This window comes from Leptodactylus fuscus, chromosome 2 (assembly GCF_031893055.1).
Source record: "Leptodactylus fuscus isolate aLepFus1 chromosome 2, aLepFus1.hap2, whole genome shotgun sequence".
Lineage (NCBI taxonomy): Eukaryota > Metazoa > Chordata > Amphibia > Anura > Leptodactylidae > Leptodactylus > Leptodactylus fuscus.
This window is the reverse complement of record NC_134266.1, coordinates 248,868,835-248,882,964: the sequence shown is the minus strand read 5'-3', so window position 1 is coordinate 248,882,964 and position 14,130 is coordinate 248,868,835. Positions and strand designations below refer to the sequence as shown.

The window sequence follows — 14,130 nt, the reverse complement described above, 5'->3', positions numbered from 1 at the left end:
ATCCCCCTCCTGGCGTCCTATTCAGACCAGTTAGACTGTTTGACACATACACCGAGTTTTGCGGCTGAATCTCAGTCGTGTGAATGGGGAGTTACTTTTGCTTGGATGGAAAGAAAACATCTGATTTTCTGTGCTTTAACCACTGTCTGCTTTCAAAGGTTAAGGGAATAGAATAAAGTTTCTGACAAGTGATAACAATTCCTACAATAACTGACTGTTATCTTATAGGAAGAAAGCAAGAGATGAACCTCAGTATTCTGATGGTGAGTTATAGTCTAAGAAGGATTTCATGTTTCTAATAGGATTGCCTTAGGCTTCATGACCAAGTGTGTAGTGTTATGTTCCTGTCTATGCCCAGACCCAGAATCTGCATATTACTGTGTTCAGAACACTTTCTATGTCATTAAATTAGTTCTATTTTCTATTATTCAGGCAACATGGAGACTGGAGAACTGAATGCACATTCAGAAGTTACCTTACTTCTACCCATTCATTTAACTGTTGAAGTAGACCACAATGAGGTCGGTCATTTTATGAGTGAGCTTTTGTATGTTAGAGTCAAAGGGATTATCTGATTGATCCTTAGAAAAGGCCATAAATATTAGATATGTGAGGGTCGAAACTCAAGATCCGCCAATCATCCGAACGCATTAAAAAGCAGTGAGAAATGAAAGCACACGCACCCTATTATAGTCTATGGGGTCTGCGTGCTTTCATTGCTCACCGCTTTTTAATAGCGTTGAGCGAATAGTATTCGAAACTATTTGTCAAATACCTCGCTCCCATAAGAATGCGTGTAAGCGGTCGAGCTCCAAGGGGTTAAGCACTGTGAAGATTTGCCGGCTGCTAACATGCATTCCTATGGGAGCGAGGTATTTGTATCTACTATTCGCTCAACACTACTTTTTAATACGTTTGGTATTCTGTCTGGGAGGGGGACAGAATATCTCAAGCGGACTCCCCGAACGGAATACCGAACGCAGAACCAGGTCTGAGTCTGAAAGCTGAAGATCAGGGGACCCTTGAACAGAAATAATTATTTTGTTCATGGCTTAAAACAGCAATGGGAGAGTCCTTCCAAGGAGATTGCTATATTGTGCAGACATTGGGGCAGGTTTATTCAGACTGGCATACTGTACACAGGGTCGGACTGGGGTGTCTAGGGCCCACCAGTGGAATTGTTTTTAGGGGCCCACCGCCAGGACCCTGCAGATGAACTGTACGGAGACAGGGTGGCTAAAGGTAATAACATATCAGGAGCCGGCTGCTCGCCTGCCATACAATGTGCACCACTGCACTACCTAAACCCACTGCTACATCCTGTATGGCAAGAGAGCAGCGTGGCTCCTAGAATTGTCACCATTACCTGTAGCCGCACTGTAATAGAAAAACTCATCTGCAAGGTCCTGGCTGTTGTATCATCACAGATGTAATATTGATGGTTATCCTAAGGACAGGACATCAATATTAGAAACATTGATAAGTCCTTTAAAGTGCTTGTCCAGGAATTGGAGCAACTCATGTGCCGGGCTGGAGGTGTAAAATAAAAAAGCATACTCGCCTGTCCTCAGCACCCCGTTGTCCTCCGCCAGTGTCCATTCAGTCTCGTGCTGGCACCTTCTTGCTGGGAGTCCTGCACCTCATGTGACCGCTAAGAGGAATTGGGTACAGGATTTCCAGAAATGAGGTGTTGCCATGAGACCGAACAGTCAGAGACGGAGGACAGCAGGGTGCTGGGGACAGGTGAGTGTGTTGGTTTTTTTTTGTTTTTTTTTTATATTTAAACCTCCTCCTCTCTCCAGCGGTTCCCCTCCTCTCCTCCCCTAAAGCTGTTCCCCTCGGAGGCTTCCACTACTACCCGCGGAGGACATCTCTGCTGTAACTCTTACAGCAGAGGTGGTGGTTGCCATGGCAACCTCTCTGGAGCAGAGCGGCACCATTATAGCTCCAGACCCGGCATCCAGACACCAGGGCGGGTGCCGGGCCGCAGCATCGCCACGCTCCTGACAGGAGCGTGGCGGTGCTGTTCATTTCAAATTGCAGGCCCGGAACACAGATACACGCCGGGTGCGGGCCTGAGCCTACGTGGCCATGTCACCCCGCGTGTGATAGACTGGGGGGGGGTTGCGGGCGTGCTAACAGAAGTACCGTAAGTACTTTTGCCATTTGAAATGAACAGCATCGCCTGTGTGTCTGTATGCCAGGTCCGGATGCCGGGTCTGTAACTATGATATTGCTGAATTACTGTAATGACCCGAGTATAAGCCGAGGCAGACTTTTTCAGCACAAAAACTGTGCTGAAAAACTCGGCTTATACTCGAGTATATACGGTATATCATTTTGGTGGCTATCTATTGTTTTGATTACTTTTTAGCAATTTTTTTTATTGGATGCAAAACAGCAGTTTGGCTCTTTTGATTTTTTTTTTTGTCTGCTATGACGTTCACCATATGGAAGAAAATATATTTTTTTTAAGTTTGTAAAGCAGTGAAAGTGGAGTGATTTGAACTTTTAGTTCTTAGCACACACATTCAGCTCTACTTCATCGGGCTAATAGAATGCATTGGCCAATCAGCGCTGGCCAATGCATTCTATTAGCGTGAACTGAGTTTGCACAGGGGTTCTAGTGCACCCTCGGCTCTGCTACATCTGATGCAGCAGCATCATCAGATGTAGCAGAGCCGAGTGTGCATCAGATGTGTAGTTGAGCAGAACTGGCTCAGCACTGCTAAGTCTCTGCATTCGCATAGGAATGCATTGGCCAGCCTTCGGCCAATCAGCGCTGGCTCTGCCGGAGGAGGCGGAGTCTAAGGTCGGACCTGAATGGAGACTGGTGTGGAGCGATCTTAGACTCCGCCTCCTCCAGCAGAGCCAGCGCTGATTGGTCGAGTTCCGTACTCTGTCCAATCAGCACTGGCCAATGAATTTCTATGGGGAAAAGTTAGCTTGCGAAAATCGCAAACTGACAGGGATTTCCATGAAATAAAGTGACTTTTATGCCCCCAGACATGCTTCCCCTGCTGTCCCAGTGTCATTCCAGGGTGTTGGTATCATTTCCTGGGGTGTCATAGTGGACTTGGTGACCCTCCAGACACGGATTTGGGTTTCCCCCTTAACGAGTATATGTTCCCCATAGACTATAATGGGGTTCAAAACCCATTCGAACACTCGAACAGTGAGCGGCTGTTCGAATCGAATTTCGAACCTCGAACATTTTAGTGTTCGCTCATCTCTATTAAGAAACACTAAAAACAGCCAGTAACAGTTAGAACAAACACAGGGAATAAATGATGGGATCACTCAATTCTGAGGGAAAAATTAACCTATGTTTTATATTTATAGGACATTCTCCCGTCTACATCTGGACAAAAGTAAGTTTTTGTGCTTCCATCCTATGTTCTTTACCTGTATTATTTGCTCTGTTATGTACTTTTCAATAAAACGATTTAAAAAAAAAACCATGTAAAAGACGACTTGGGGCCATACAATGGTTCCTTCACTGGTCTCCCATACAGCGGTATTAGCTCATTACTTACCCGTCTGCTCTGTCTCCCTGCTCCGGGTGTCCTGCTGTGACGCCATGTGCACCGAGAGCAGGATGAGTGAGTGGGTCCATTTATACCACGCAGCCACAGGCCTACATGTCAAAGAGTGGTAGAGCAGGAAACCATGTTCTACCAGTATCAGAATTGGGTCAGGGATCCACTTCTGTACCAGGTTCTGGGATCCAGTTGTAATTTTTACCAACCGGATTGGGAGAACCGGCTGCATCCCACCCCTGCATGTAAATTGCAGAAATAATTGTCCAGCCACTTGAGCTAATACAGAAGCTACATTTCTGAAATTCGCAAAGCCATTATAGTATTTGTGCGCCTGATATTGTGGAAAGCAAAATCCTATAATGACATAGTTACATTGACAAATATCATATCAATTGCTTTACATCCAGCTTAGGATCAAGTCCAAAAGAAACTGAGTCTACACTGATACAAAGAGAGAATCACGTGTCCTCTCCCAGTGAGTATTCTTAATGTTTCTTTCTACCTTTGCTTTTTTGGTGAAAGTAGGTTTAGGGATGAGGCTACATACTGACAACTTCCACTTCAGCCGCTGTGTGCTTATATTCACACCATTCATTAACTACTGTAAAAATTGCACACTGCATGATAAATGTATTTTTTTTTTTTTCAAATTGGGGAAGTAATATCCAAATATATTGGACAACAATACGTCAAAAAGCATACGGTTGATTGTTGAAAACTATGAACACGTGAGGATGAGTTCACACGATGTAACGTGCCGCGTGATATGGCACGTATACGGCCTGTGAGAGTTTGCGCGCCGTAAACGCTCCCATTGATCCCATTCCTCCCTGCAGGAATTTTCTTTCTGATGATTTTCGGGGGATTCTGCAGGGGATTCCTACAGAGGCTCCAACACAGATATGAACTTAGCCTTTCTAAAAATTATGCCCAACCAGTATCACCATTCAGGGTCCCAGATGATGGCTTTCTTATACTGAATATTTACTGTGCAAAAATTTGTCACTTTATTGAAATGTTATCTCTTTTAAAAAATCATAATTTGCATTTGCTTTTATTCAAGGGGTTTCTTCTAAAAAGATTGAGCCTATTGTCCAAAAGGTAAGGATTACGCTGTTTAACCTTTTCGCTGCCAAGGGTCTCTGGAAATTTTGTACCTCCGGTAGCCAGAGCAATTTTCACAGTTTTGAGATGGACAAATCAAACCTAAATTGCAACATTAAAAAAGCACCCCCCCCCATACCTATATATTTTCCTAAAGTAGACACCTGCAGCATTGTCAGAATGCCACTTGGTACTGTATACGAACAGGCACCTTCATGCAATTTTGATTTAAAGTGAATGTTTTATGAAAAAATTCAAATAAATGTATATTAGTTGTTAAAAGCGGAAACCAAACAAAAAAATAAATGCACCATACCTCCTAAAAATAAGAGTTCAACATGTGCAGAGTTCATACATATCACTATGGCCTGCACCCGCATGCACATGACTTCAGAAAATCGCTACAACTGGAAGGAACAAAAATCTGCTTTGAAGCTGGAAATGTTACAAAAATATCATCCTATAAAATGTAGGGATTACACACCATGAAAAGTAAGTGAACCCCTAAACCCTATATTTTTTTTGAAAGTAGACAACCTGAAGATTACAAATGTCTTAATGGGTCATCGATAGCCACATCCACCTTCATGCAACTTTGCGACCAACACAAATAATTTTTTGAAAAAATACGCTAAAACACATATTTGCACCTAAAACTCATGTTCAATCTCAGATTCATATACAAAATACATTTAAAATAATAGCTTATGGTGTATACAATGTGTATATATACCATATGTACCGCAAACATCAACTACAACAAGAGCTCAGACTCCCAAAAACATGAATACAGAAGACAAGCAGGATTTTGCTGTTATTCACTAATATGTTAAAAATTTATACTGCACCTACCAAACTGTGATACCAAAATCTAACTTTTTTCAGAGTACACAGCATACCGTATATAAAAACACAATTTAATAGTTTATATATACAACCACCTTCATTCAACTTTGCCACAAACAGAGATTGCTAGCAAAAATTGCGCAAAAATTCTAATTTGCCACTAAAGTGCGGCTCAAGAAATCCCTTTCTGCAAACATAATGTACTGTCCATAAAACTGCAATATGTGAGGAGTTCATACATACCACACATGTATATATTTACAGGGGCGGGTGTTAAAGAATCGCCAAAATCGCAGAAGTGCGCCATCCCATTTTGTGCATGCAAATTAAATAGGACTTTACATAAAAATGTTATTTTCCACCCCCCTATAAAAATTTTAGCAATCTATACATTCATCTCTAATGATAATCGTTATTACTATTATTTTAGCGTGTAACAGACTTCACTATAGACGTATCTTACAGTAGAAAGCTCAGGTATAGACAGGACAGGGATTGGGTGAAATGTAAACTTTATTTGCGACTTTGTGTATATGTTGTGTAAGTGTTTGGTGCGACTTTTTTTTTTAGGCGCTGCGACCTGGACAATGGGAAATGCCTGGGTCACAGCACCAATAAACTTCCTGGTTATGTTCAGGGGGTATAACAAAAGAATACCACACTAGTAAAGCTCGGGGGGAATTACATTATACCTGTATGTGACAATCAGAGACAAATGTATAGTATGCTCTCTGATTGGCAGGAGAAGGGTTAATAGGGACAGAAGAGTCCTTGCCACCCCCTCCTTGTGTCACATACAGGTTATGTACAGAGTCAGATAGTTTCTATGTCTCTCTCTGTCTGCTGGGCTGCTTGTGCCCCTCTCCCTTTCCTGTTACAGTTCGCAAATTGCTTGATGAAACAGGGGGGGGCGCTTTAGAGCTCTATATCTTTGGACTGCATCAACAACTCTTGATGCTTTCAATTGCATTTTAAAGAGGAGAATCTCATCTTTAAAATGATACTGTAAGGATTGGAGTCAGGGTCAGGCAGTGCAAAGTGACACAGCTGGGAAAGCAACACTGTGCAACTAATGACAAAAGGGGTCGTAGGCCCTGCGGCTATGACTATGCTGTAGTATCTGAGATGAGGCAGACCCATGCACTTCCTAATTGAAGTGTGCCTACCACGACTCCTTACGCTTCTATCCCGGCGGCTAGGATAAGGGGAGAGGAGGCCCTGAAAGTCCTAGGGACTGGAGTCACAGGGGTCACACCTAAACAGAAAGCACAGTGTAACTGCAATGCAAAACAAAAGACTAAACAGCATGGAACCAGGGAGGACCACAAGTCCCAGCAAGACACAGAAGAGAAGGCGAGGTCAGACGAGCAAGAGGTCGAGCCAGGAGATATAATAAAAGGTACCGAATCAAAAGACAAGGGATAGTCAAAAATACAAGCTGGGTCAAAAAAAACAAAGAAACATATGAATACAAACAGGGGGACCAGGAAGCCCAAAGTGAATGGCTGGCAAGGATCCATGCTTGGGTGGGGTTTAAATAGCAGCAGAGAACACACCTGATGGCTAATGACATGGAGACTGAAGGCAAGGAAAAGATTAACCCTTAATGACCTAAGCACACCCAATAGAACTCCTAACACGTCTCCCAGGGAGACGCCGCGCAGCAAGGAGACCACGGCGACTCCGTATCCTGACAGATACCAAGAACTTGATGATTGAACTTACAGTTTTGGAGCGATTCACTGTTGAAAGGCTGTCGGGAATTGAGATCTGCAGTTGGATCTCAATGCCAAGTAGCGTTTTCAACAGTGAATTGCTCCAAAACTGTAAGTTCAATCATCAAGTTCCTGGTATCATTTTAAAGATGAGATTCTCTTCTTTAAAATGCATTTTAAAGCATCAAAATATGTTGATGCAGTCCAGAGACATCGGCATTAGTAGGGAGGACGTAGTAACTATGTCCTTGGCTACTGAAGGGCCACCTTGGGAGCACGTATAGCTACGTGCCTGGCAGTGAAAGGGTTAAGGAGTTTTTCAGGACTGGAATATGGTTAGCAGGACATCCGCATTCATAAAAATCAGGATTTTTTTTGCTAGAGGTGTTCATAGTCTTTTTGAGTTTTGCCAGTCCACCATAGTAAAAACATTCGGTTATCTGATAGATGTAGCTGATATTACGGCTATGGAAATCGTTTTGTTCCTTTTTTGTTAACACCGGTGTTTTATCTTTTAGCTAAAAGATAAAATTGTAAACCCAACCGAGGACGCAGAACAAAGCAGAGACGGTAAATAATTCTGAGGTCGTCTATAAGTACAGAAATCTTACAACATGCTTTAAAAAATAATATGTGTGTATTAAATATTATTGGTGTCTTGGATTCCTCACCATTTTCCTCCGTGTCAATGCACCCTTAAGCCGGGCCCCACAGGCCAGAAATGCTGCGATTTGCCTGCCATGTGAAAAATTGCGTTGTTTTACAGTACTTGCAAAGTGGATGGGATTCGTGCGAATCCCATGCCCACTTTGCAGAAAAAATCGCAGCGCGGACACGCTGCGATTTCCAAAACTGTTGCGGTTTTGAAAATCATAGCATGTCAATTATATCTACAGAAACGCTGGCGGATTTCCCATAGATATAATTGTAACAGAAAGTCCGCGGAGGAAAACTGTGAACTTTCTGTTCAAAGCGCTGCGGGAAGAACCGCAATGCGTTCACTTTGAGGTTGTTCCCGCAGCGCTTTAGCGCGGCGTTTCCGGCCCGTGGGGCCTTGGCCTTAGGCCTCACATTGCGGAAACGCAGCTTTTTTTGTTGCAGATTTTGCTGCCTTTTTTGAGCCAAAGTCGAGAATGGCTACAAAAGCAATGGGAGCTATATAGGAATACTTACACTTCTCCCTTCTGCTCAATCCACTCTTCACTTTGGCTCATAAAAACTCAGCAAAATCTTCAAAAAAAAAACAAGAAGAAACTGCATTTATGTCTTACAAAGAAGTAGTATATTTTGGTCCATAGAGGCAGCCCATGTGCGAGATTTTAATCCCGCTGTACGTGACTAGCTGCTCTGTAGGAAGCAGTGAGGAGGTGTAGAAGGAGGGATCGTCTGTAAAGAAGGGGGCAGTGAGAAACAGAGGCGGCTGATGACGTAGGGGTGCTTGGGGAACAGGGATAACACCCCCAGTGCTCCATGAAGAGTAATTAGTATATCAAGAAAACCAACTTAATTAAAAAATAGTTGTGAGGATCAATGAATGACAGGTATGCCTAGAGTTTTGAGCTCTGGTGGTCATACCTTCTTTATGTTATTTTCTTGTTTGATAAAATCTTATTAGACTCAGTCTGTTGCGGGATCCACTTTGGTGTCTTCTTTTTATTGTTTAACTATTGAGTGGGTCTTTTAAAAGGACCCCAAATGATTTCAGTGATCAAACGAGTGCAAAAATATATGTATTATGAATTCTGCAGTGTGTACATGTTTTCTTTAAGCTCCATTCAAATGAATGGGACAGTTCCAGAAATTCCGCAATGAATGTGTAGATGTACCCTGCTGGCTAATATTGTATTTGCTGTACATTTGCAGATGAAGCCATTCCTGAAGGATCAACTAACCCCCGTACAGAAGATCAACCAGTAAGTGCTAGAAAATGTGGCCACATATTGCTATCCATCAACGTAATAGTTAAGTTTGAAGATCTGAGCCATACACTAGTGTTACAAATGAACAGACTGAAATAACATATAGATGTACAACTGATCACGGCTCCTGTGATTTCACTTTGCGGAATTCCTTCAACACCCCTATTTAAAATTGAAATTGACTGTGCAAATGCCATGATCATATTGGACCGTCTGAGGGATAAAAGGGGTTGTCCCATCACAAGGATCGTATCTATACTGCTTGTTAATGTGAATGTAAGACTTTTCCTAAACACATTGCTTCAGCAAAACTGCTTTGTTTGTCCACTATCTTACTTTATTCAATTCATTGTTAACACAGCCCTTGCCTTATTTGCTCAAAAGTCAAGTGATGTATCTGCTGCTCTCAGGGGGGAGGGAGGAGGGGCTAAGTGCACGGGAGCGAGCCTGTGTTTCTAGCTATTCCTGTGTCTACACTACGTGACCTAGGTCCTGTTATCAGATAAAGGAGGGGGGAAATGAGTGCTGGAGCTGCTTTCATTTCTGAACTCATCTTCTGTTCTCCCAGGGAAAGAAGGTGATTTAGAACTTTTATTTATTTTATTTTTTTATTATATATATATATATATATATATATATATATATATATATATATATATATATATTTTTTTTTTTTAACTATTTTATTAGTCCCCCCCAGGGGGCTTGAACCTGCAGTCATTTGATTGCAATTCCCATAGACGGCAATACAACTGTATTGCCGTCTATGGGACTTTCTGTATATTACTATTGCGGCTGGTCATAGACCCAGCCGCAATAGTAATATAGTGATGACAGGCCTGGGAGCCTTCAGTAGGCTCCCGGCTGTCACCGGAACAGGTCGGCTCCTGCGATATCGCCACTCAGGAGCCGGCCTGCAACTTTACAGGTATGGGGCTGGTGGGGACTGGCCCCGGGAGGGGTAGTTTACACTTTGGGGGGAAGGGTCCGCCAATACAGACCCGGCATCCGCTGTAATAGAGAGGCGGATGCCGGGGAGGGTTAGGTGCCAGCACAGGTGCCAGATCCTGCGACATCGCTACGCTCCTGCCATGCATGAAGCCAGCAGCGGCAGGAGCGATGCTGCTATTCCAGAGGGGGGGGGGGGGGGCGGCAGAGGAGCGGAATAAGTTTGCCAGCAGAACATCGTCAGGCCATGCTTATCAGCCCATCTTGTCTTACAACTATAAGGAAACTGTATATACAAATGATCGCACTGGGTTTTTTTTGGCACACACAGTCCAGATAATTTCTCCATGTACCGAGAACATTTGTTAAGCCTACAAGAAGATTTACTTATGGACTACCTTATTTTATTTTTTCAGGTTGAGAATAATCCACATGAACATTTGCAAAATCAAGAAAGTTCAGGTAATTTCTTCTTGTGGTGTTAAATGTTGTCTTACCATAACTTTCCTAGCTTTCATAGCTTACCTGACCAAAATCCAGTTGTAATATTTGGATGAACACTTGACAGAAATATGGTTGCGAGGTCACTGCTCACTACTACCTAACTAAAACAATCTTATGACATCATAAAGTTCACCCAAGGCAGAGTTTAACAAAGACAGCCCACCTGTGTATATGGGCTCCATGGGAATCTGTGCAGAAAATCCATTCTGGTTCACACCGTGCCTTTATTGCTGGGAGTCCTGCACCGTACATGACCAATAAGGCCAGTCAGTGGCCACAGGAAGGGACCTGGTTACATATTTGAGTGACATCACTGGGTCCTTTCCAGCCACTGCTGAGGCACTGATTAATCTCAGTGTATACATGCGGTGCAGAACTTCAAGTGGTGAAGGCACAGTGTGCGCCCAAACAGACAGTGGTGGAGGACACCGAATAACTAGAGACATGTATGATTAATTTTTTTATGTTACATTTTACGGTTGGTTCACACTAGTGCTTGTATTCTGTCCGGAAGGAGTCCGCATCCCCCGGACAGAATACAATTGCAATTGCAAGCGTTTGTGCTGTCAAAGCACATGGACCCCATAGATTATAATGGGCTCCATATGCTTGGTGCGCACTGCACACACAAATCATTCATGCTGGCAGTATGCAGCAAGCACACAGAACCCATTATAGTCTATGGGGTCCGTGTGCTTTGAGAGCAGAAACACTTGCAATTGCAATTGTATTCCGTCTGGGGGGGTCTCCATGCGGACTCCTTCTGGATGTAATATAAGCGCTAGTGTGAACCAACCCTTACACAGCTGCCTCTGGGATTTGTCTAATTCCTCGACAACCCTTTTAATGTGAAAACACTATTGGAGTAAAATAAGGATAGCTTGTTTCATGTAGCGCTCCTACAACAATTTGTATTCTCCCTGGTGGTTGCTGTGCTTGTGAGTTATTCACTCCCTTCTGGTCCTCAACAGTGTCACATGACTAGCAATAAGACTCTTATTACCGCATCTTATGTATGAACTGGAAGTCACTTACTCTTTTTATTCCTATAAGAGCCTTGATGTGAATCTATTAGGAATAAACAGTAAACCTGAATGCCTGGCCACACATAACATACTGGGACAGATTTACTCTTGAAAATGTGCCAGAATTGTGATGCGATTTGCACCAAAAACTGTCACACCTGTTTTACACCACATTAACTGTTTAGACACTTTCTGCACTTTGTAATGCAGTGAGCTCCCCCTACATGGCGGTGGTCGGTCCGGGAAATGCGGCTGGCACATGGATCATGTTTCTTGGACAGATCACTGTTGTATAATAAGGGCTCATGATCTTCACTGATGCACATTTCTTCAGATCCATCTCTTGGCACAGAGGTAAATGGAACAGTGGTAAATGAATGGCATTTGGAGTGCTGTTGCTTTTTTTTCACCGACCCATAGACTTCAACGGGCAACTTGGGTCAGTAAAAAGGGGCCTGAATAGACCATGCTTTAAAAAAAAAATATATATATATATATATATATATATATATATATATATTATGGGACAGATACATTGATTAGAGATGCCAATGACTTGTACATGAGTCGATAGGAAAGCATTGATTGTAATGCTATCCAAATGCCATCCATTAAAAAAATATATATAAGGAAGGTACTAAGATGACTTAGGGAGCCTTCACATGGAGTTTACGCTCGCTCATTCTGAACGTAAAACTCGTTCAGAGTGAGCGGCGTAAAAAACAGATCCCATTGACTTGAATGGGTGCTGTCATACACGCGTATCACATTGAAAGCAATAGGTAAAAAAGCCTCCCATTGCATATGCCGGCACTCATTCAAGTCAATGGGATCTGTTTTTTACGCCGCTCACTCTGAACGAGTTTTATGTTCAGAATGAGCGAGCGTAAACTCCGTGTGAAGGCTCCCTTAAACAGTCATGCTCATGGACCCTACACCCTATATCTGTCCTAGTGTGTCAGGCTTAGTCATACGCCATGGCTGAGGACCAGAAAGGAGAGGATAAGAAGGTTACCTGCACTAAAATGTACATAATATATTGTACTGGACCAGCAAATAAAGTTTGTGGGAGTACTACTGTACTGTAAGACTTTGCTCATATTTTCCTAATATTGCATTTAAAGCTTTCACAGATGTCTCCAACCAAAAAGTGGCGTGTGATGAAGAAAGCAAATCCATTGCTAATGCACAACCCCAGCAGTAAGTACCGTATCACTCATTTCTGACTGAATGAAATATTAACTGAATGTAGGCTGCGTTCTCCATTCTGTTCTACTTCTGAAACTGTCAGTATAGTCTGACACTTCTTGTTTCCATGAACGGACTACCGAACGCATTTGCAAGCGCTGTGCAGTGACCTATAGACTATAATGGGGTCCATGTGCTTGCCGCAAGATCTCCGCAGGAGTCATGCGGATAGAAAAGTAGATTGTAAAGTACTTTCCTGTCTGCATGATTCGTGCGGGCAGGGGGCGGAGAACACACGGACCCCATTATAGTCTATGGGGATCCATGTGCTTTTACTGCACACCACTTGCAAATGCATTCAGTAGTCCATTTGGGGGGTCCTCATGCGGATTACCGGCATAGATGTAAAAAAGGCGTTAAGCATATTAGCTAAGAGTGCATGAAGTGCATGCTTTGTGGCTGCTAAGCATCACAGCAAGATCACAGCTTGCTCAGTACCTTCCACCCCCCAGACTTAATAAGAGCAAACGAATATGTCTGAGACTTAAAGGAACTAATCCTCCTTCTTACCTTTAGAACAGAAGACAAATTACCTGAACGGCCAGAGATCCCTGAGGAACCAACGGCAAATCATTTAATAGAAGATGCACTGCTGGAAGAGGCAGCAACAACAGGATCGGTACAGTCCGAATGTACAAGAGAACACCAGTCTACACCTACAAGGCCGACCACATCGTATAGAAGGAGGCTGCGTGGTTCCTTCCGCAGGCCTACAAACCAGTTAGGTTTTCATAGTGCGAGAGATAGAGTTTTGGACGGCAGTGATGGGATTGGCCTTGTTGTTGCAGATCAGTGTCGGCGCCTGTCGGAGGAGAAACAGACAAAATACATGTTATATGTCCTTGCCTCTGCAGACTTATTTCAGGCTCATGAAACCCTTCCTGACATAAACATTTTAATAGATAATCTTCAAACTTTGTTAGAGAGATCTCAACAGTCGATATCTGTTAGAGGTTCATCAGTTTAATACAATTGTACAAAAAAAAAGTTTTTTCAATCCTTTTTAAAAAGCGCATAAAGCCAGCGAGTGTTTTCATTACCACATGACAATATATCGTAAATTGAAACAGAATTTTAAAAACTGGTGATATGTGTGTATATATACAGTATATATATATATATATATATACACACAATATATATATATATATATATATATATATATATATATATATATATATATGGAAAAGTGATAGAAGTATAATCATACAACCAAGTGTTTCATTTATTCACAAAAGTCTTGACTAGTGTAACTTTTGAGCCCCTTGTATGTACCTAG

At 42.6% G+C, this 14,130-nt stretch overlaps 1 protein-coding gene across 1 annotated transcript in view; it reads left to right on the top strand.

Annotated features, from left to right (window-relative positions):
- The window catches only part of LOC142194130 (uncharacterized), a 33,432-nt gene extending 19,614 nt beyond the window's left edge, over nucleotides 1-13,818 (top strand). Inside the window, exons 7-16 of the mRNA XM_075263148.1 lie at nucleotides 229-263; nucleotides 433-521; nucleotides 3,343-3,371; nucleotides 3,950-4,017; nucleotides 4,606-4,643; nucleotides 7,726-7,777; nucleotides 9,071-9,120; nucleotides 10,491-10,536; nucleotides 12,728-12,803; nucleotides 13,368-13,818. Of these exons, the coding sequence (XP_075119249.1) occupies nucleotides 229-263; nucleotides 433-521; nucleotides 3,343-3,371; nucleotides 3,950-4,017; nucleotides 4,606-4,643; nucleotides 7,726-7,777; nucleotides 9,071-9,120; nucleotides 10,491-10,536; nucleotides 12,728-12,803; nucleotides 13,368-13,818 (934 nt within the window). The remainder of the gene's footprint in view (nucleotides 1-228; nucleotides 264-432; nucleotides 522-3,342; nucleotides 3,372-3,949; nucleotides 4,018-4,605; nucleotides 4,644-7,725; nucleotides 7,778-9,070; nucleotides 9,121-10,490; nucleotides 10,537-12,727; nucleotides 12,804-13,367) is intronic.
- Nucleotides 13,819-14,130: the final 312 nt, after the last annotated feature.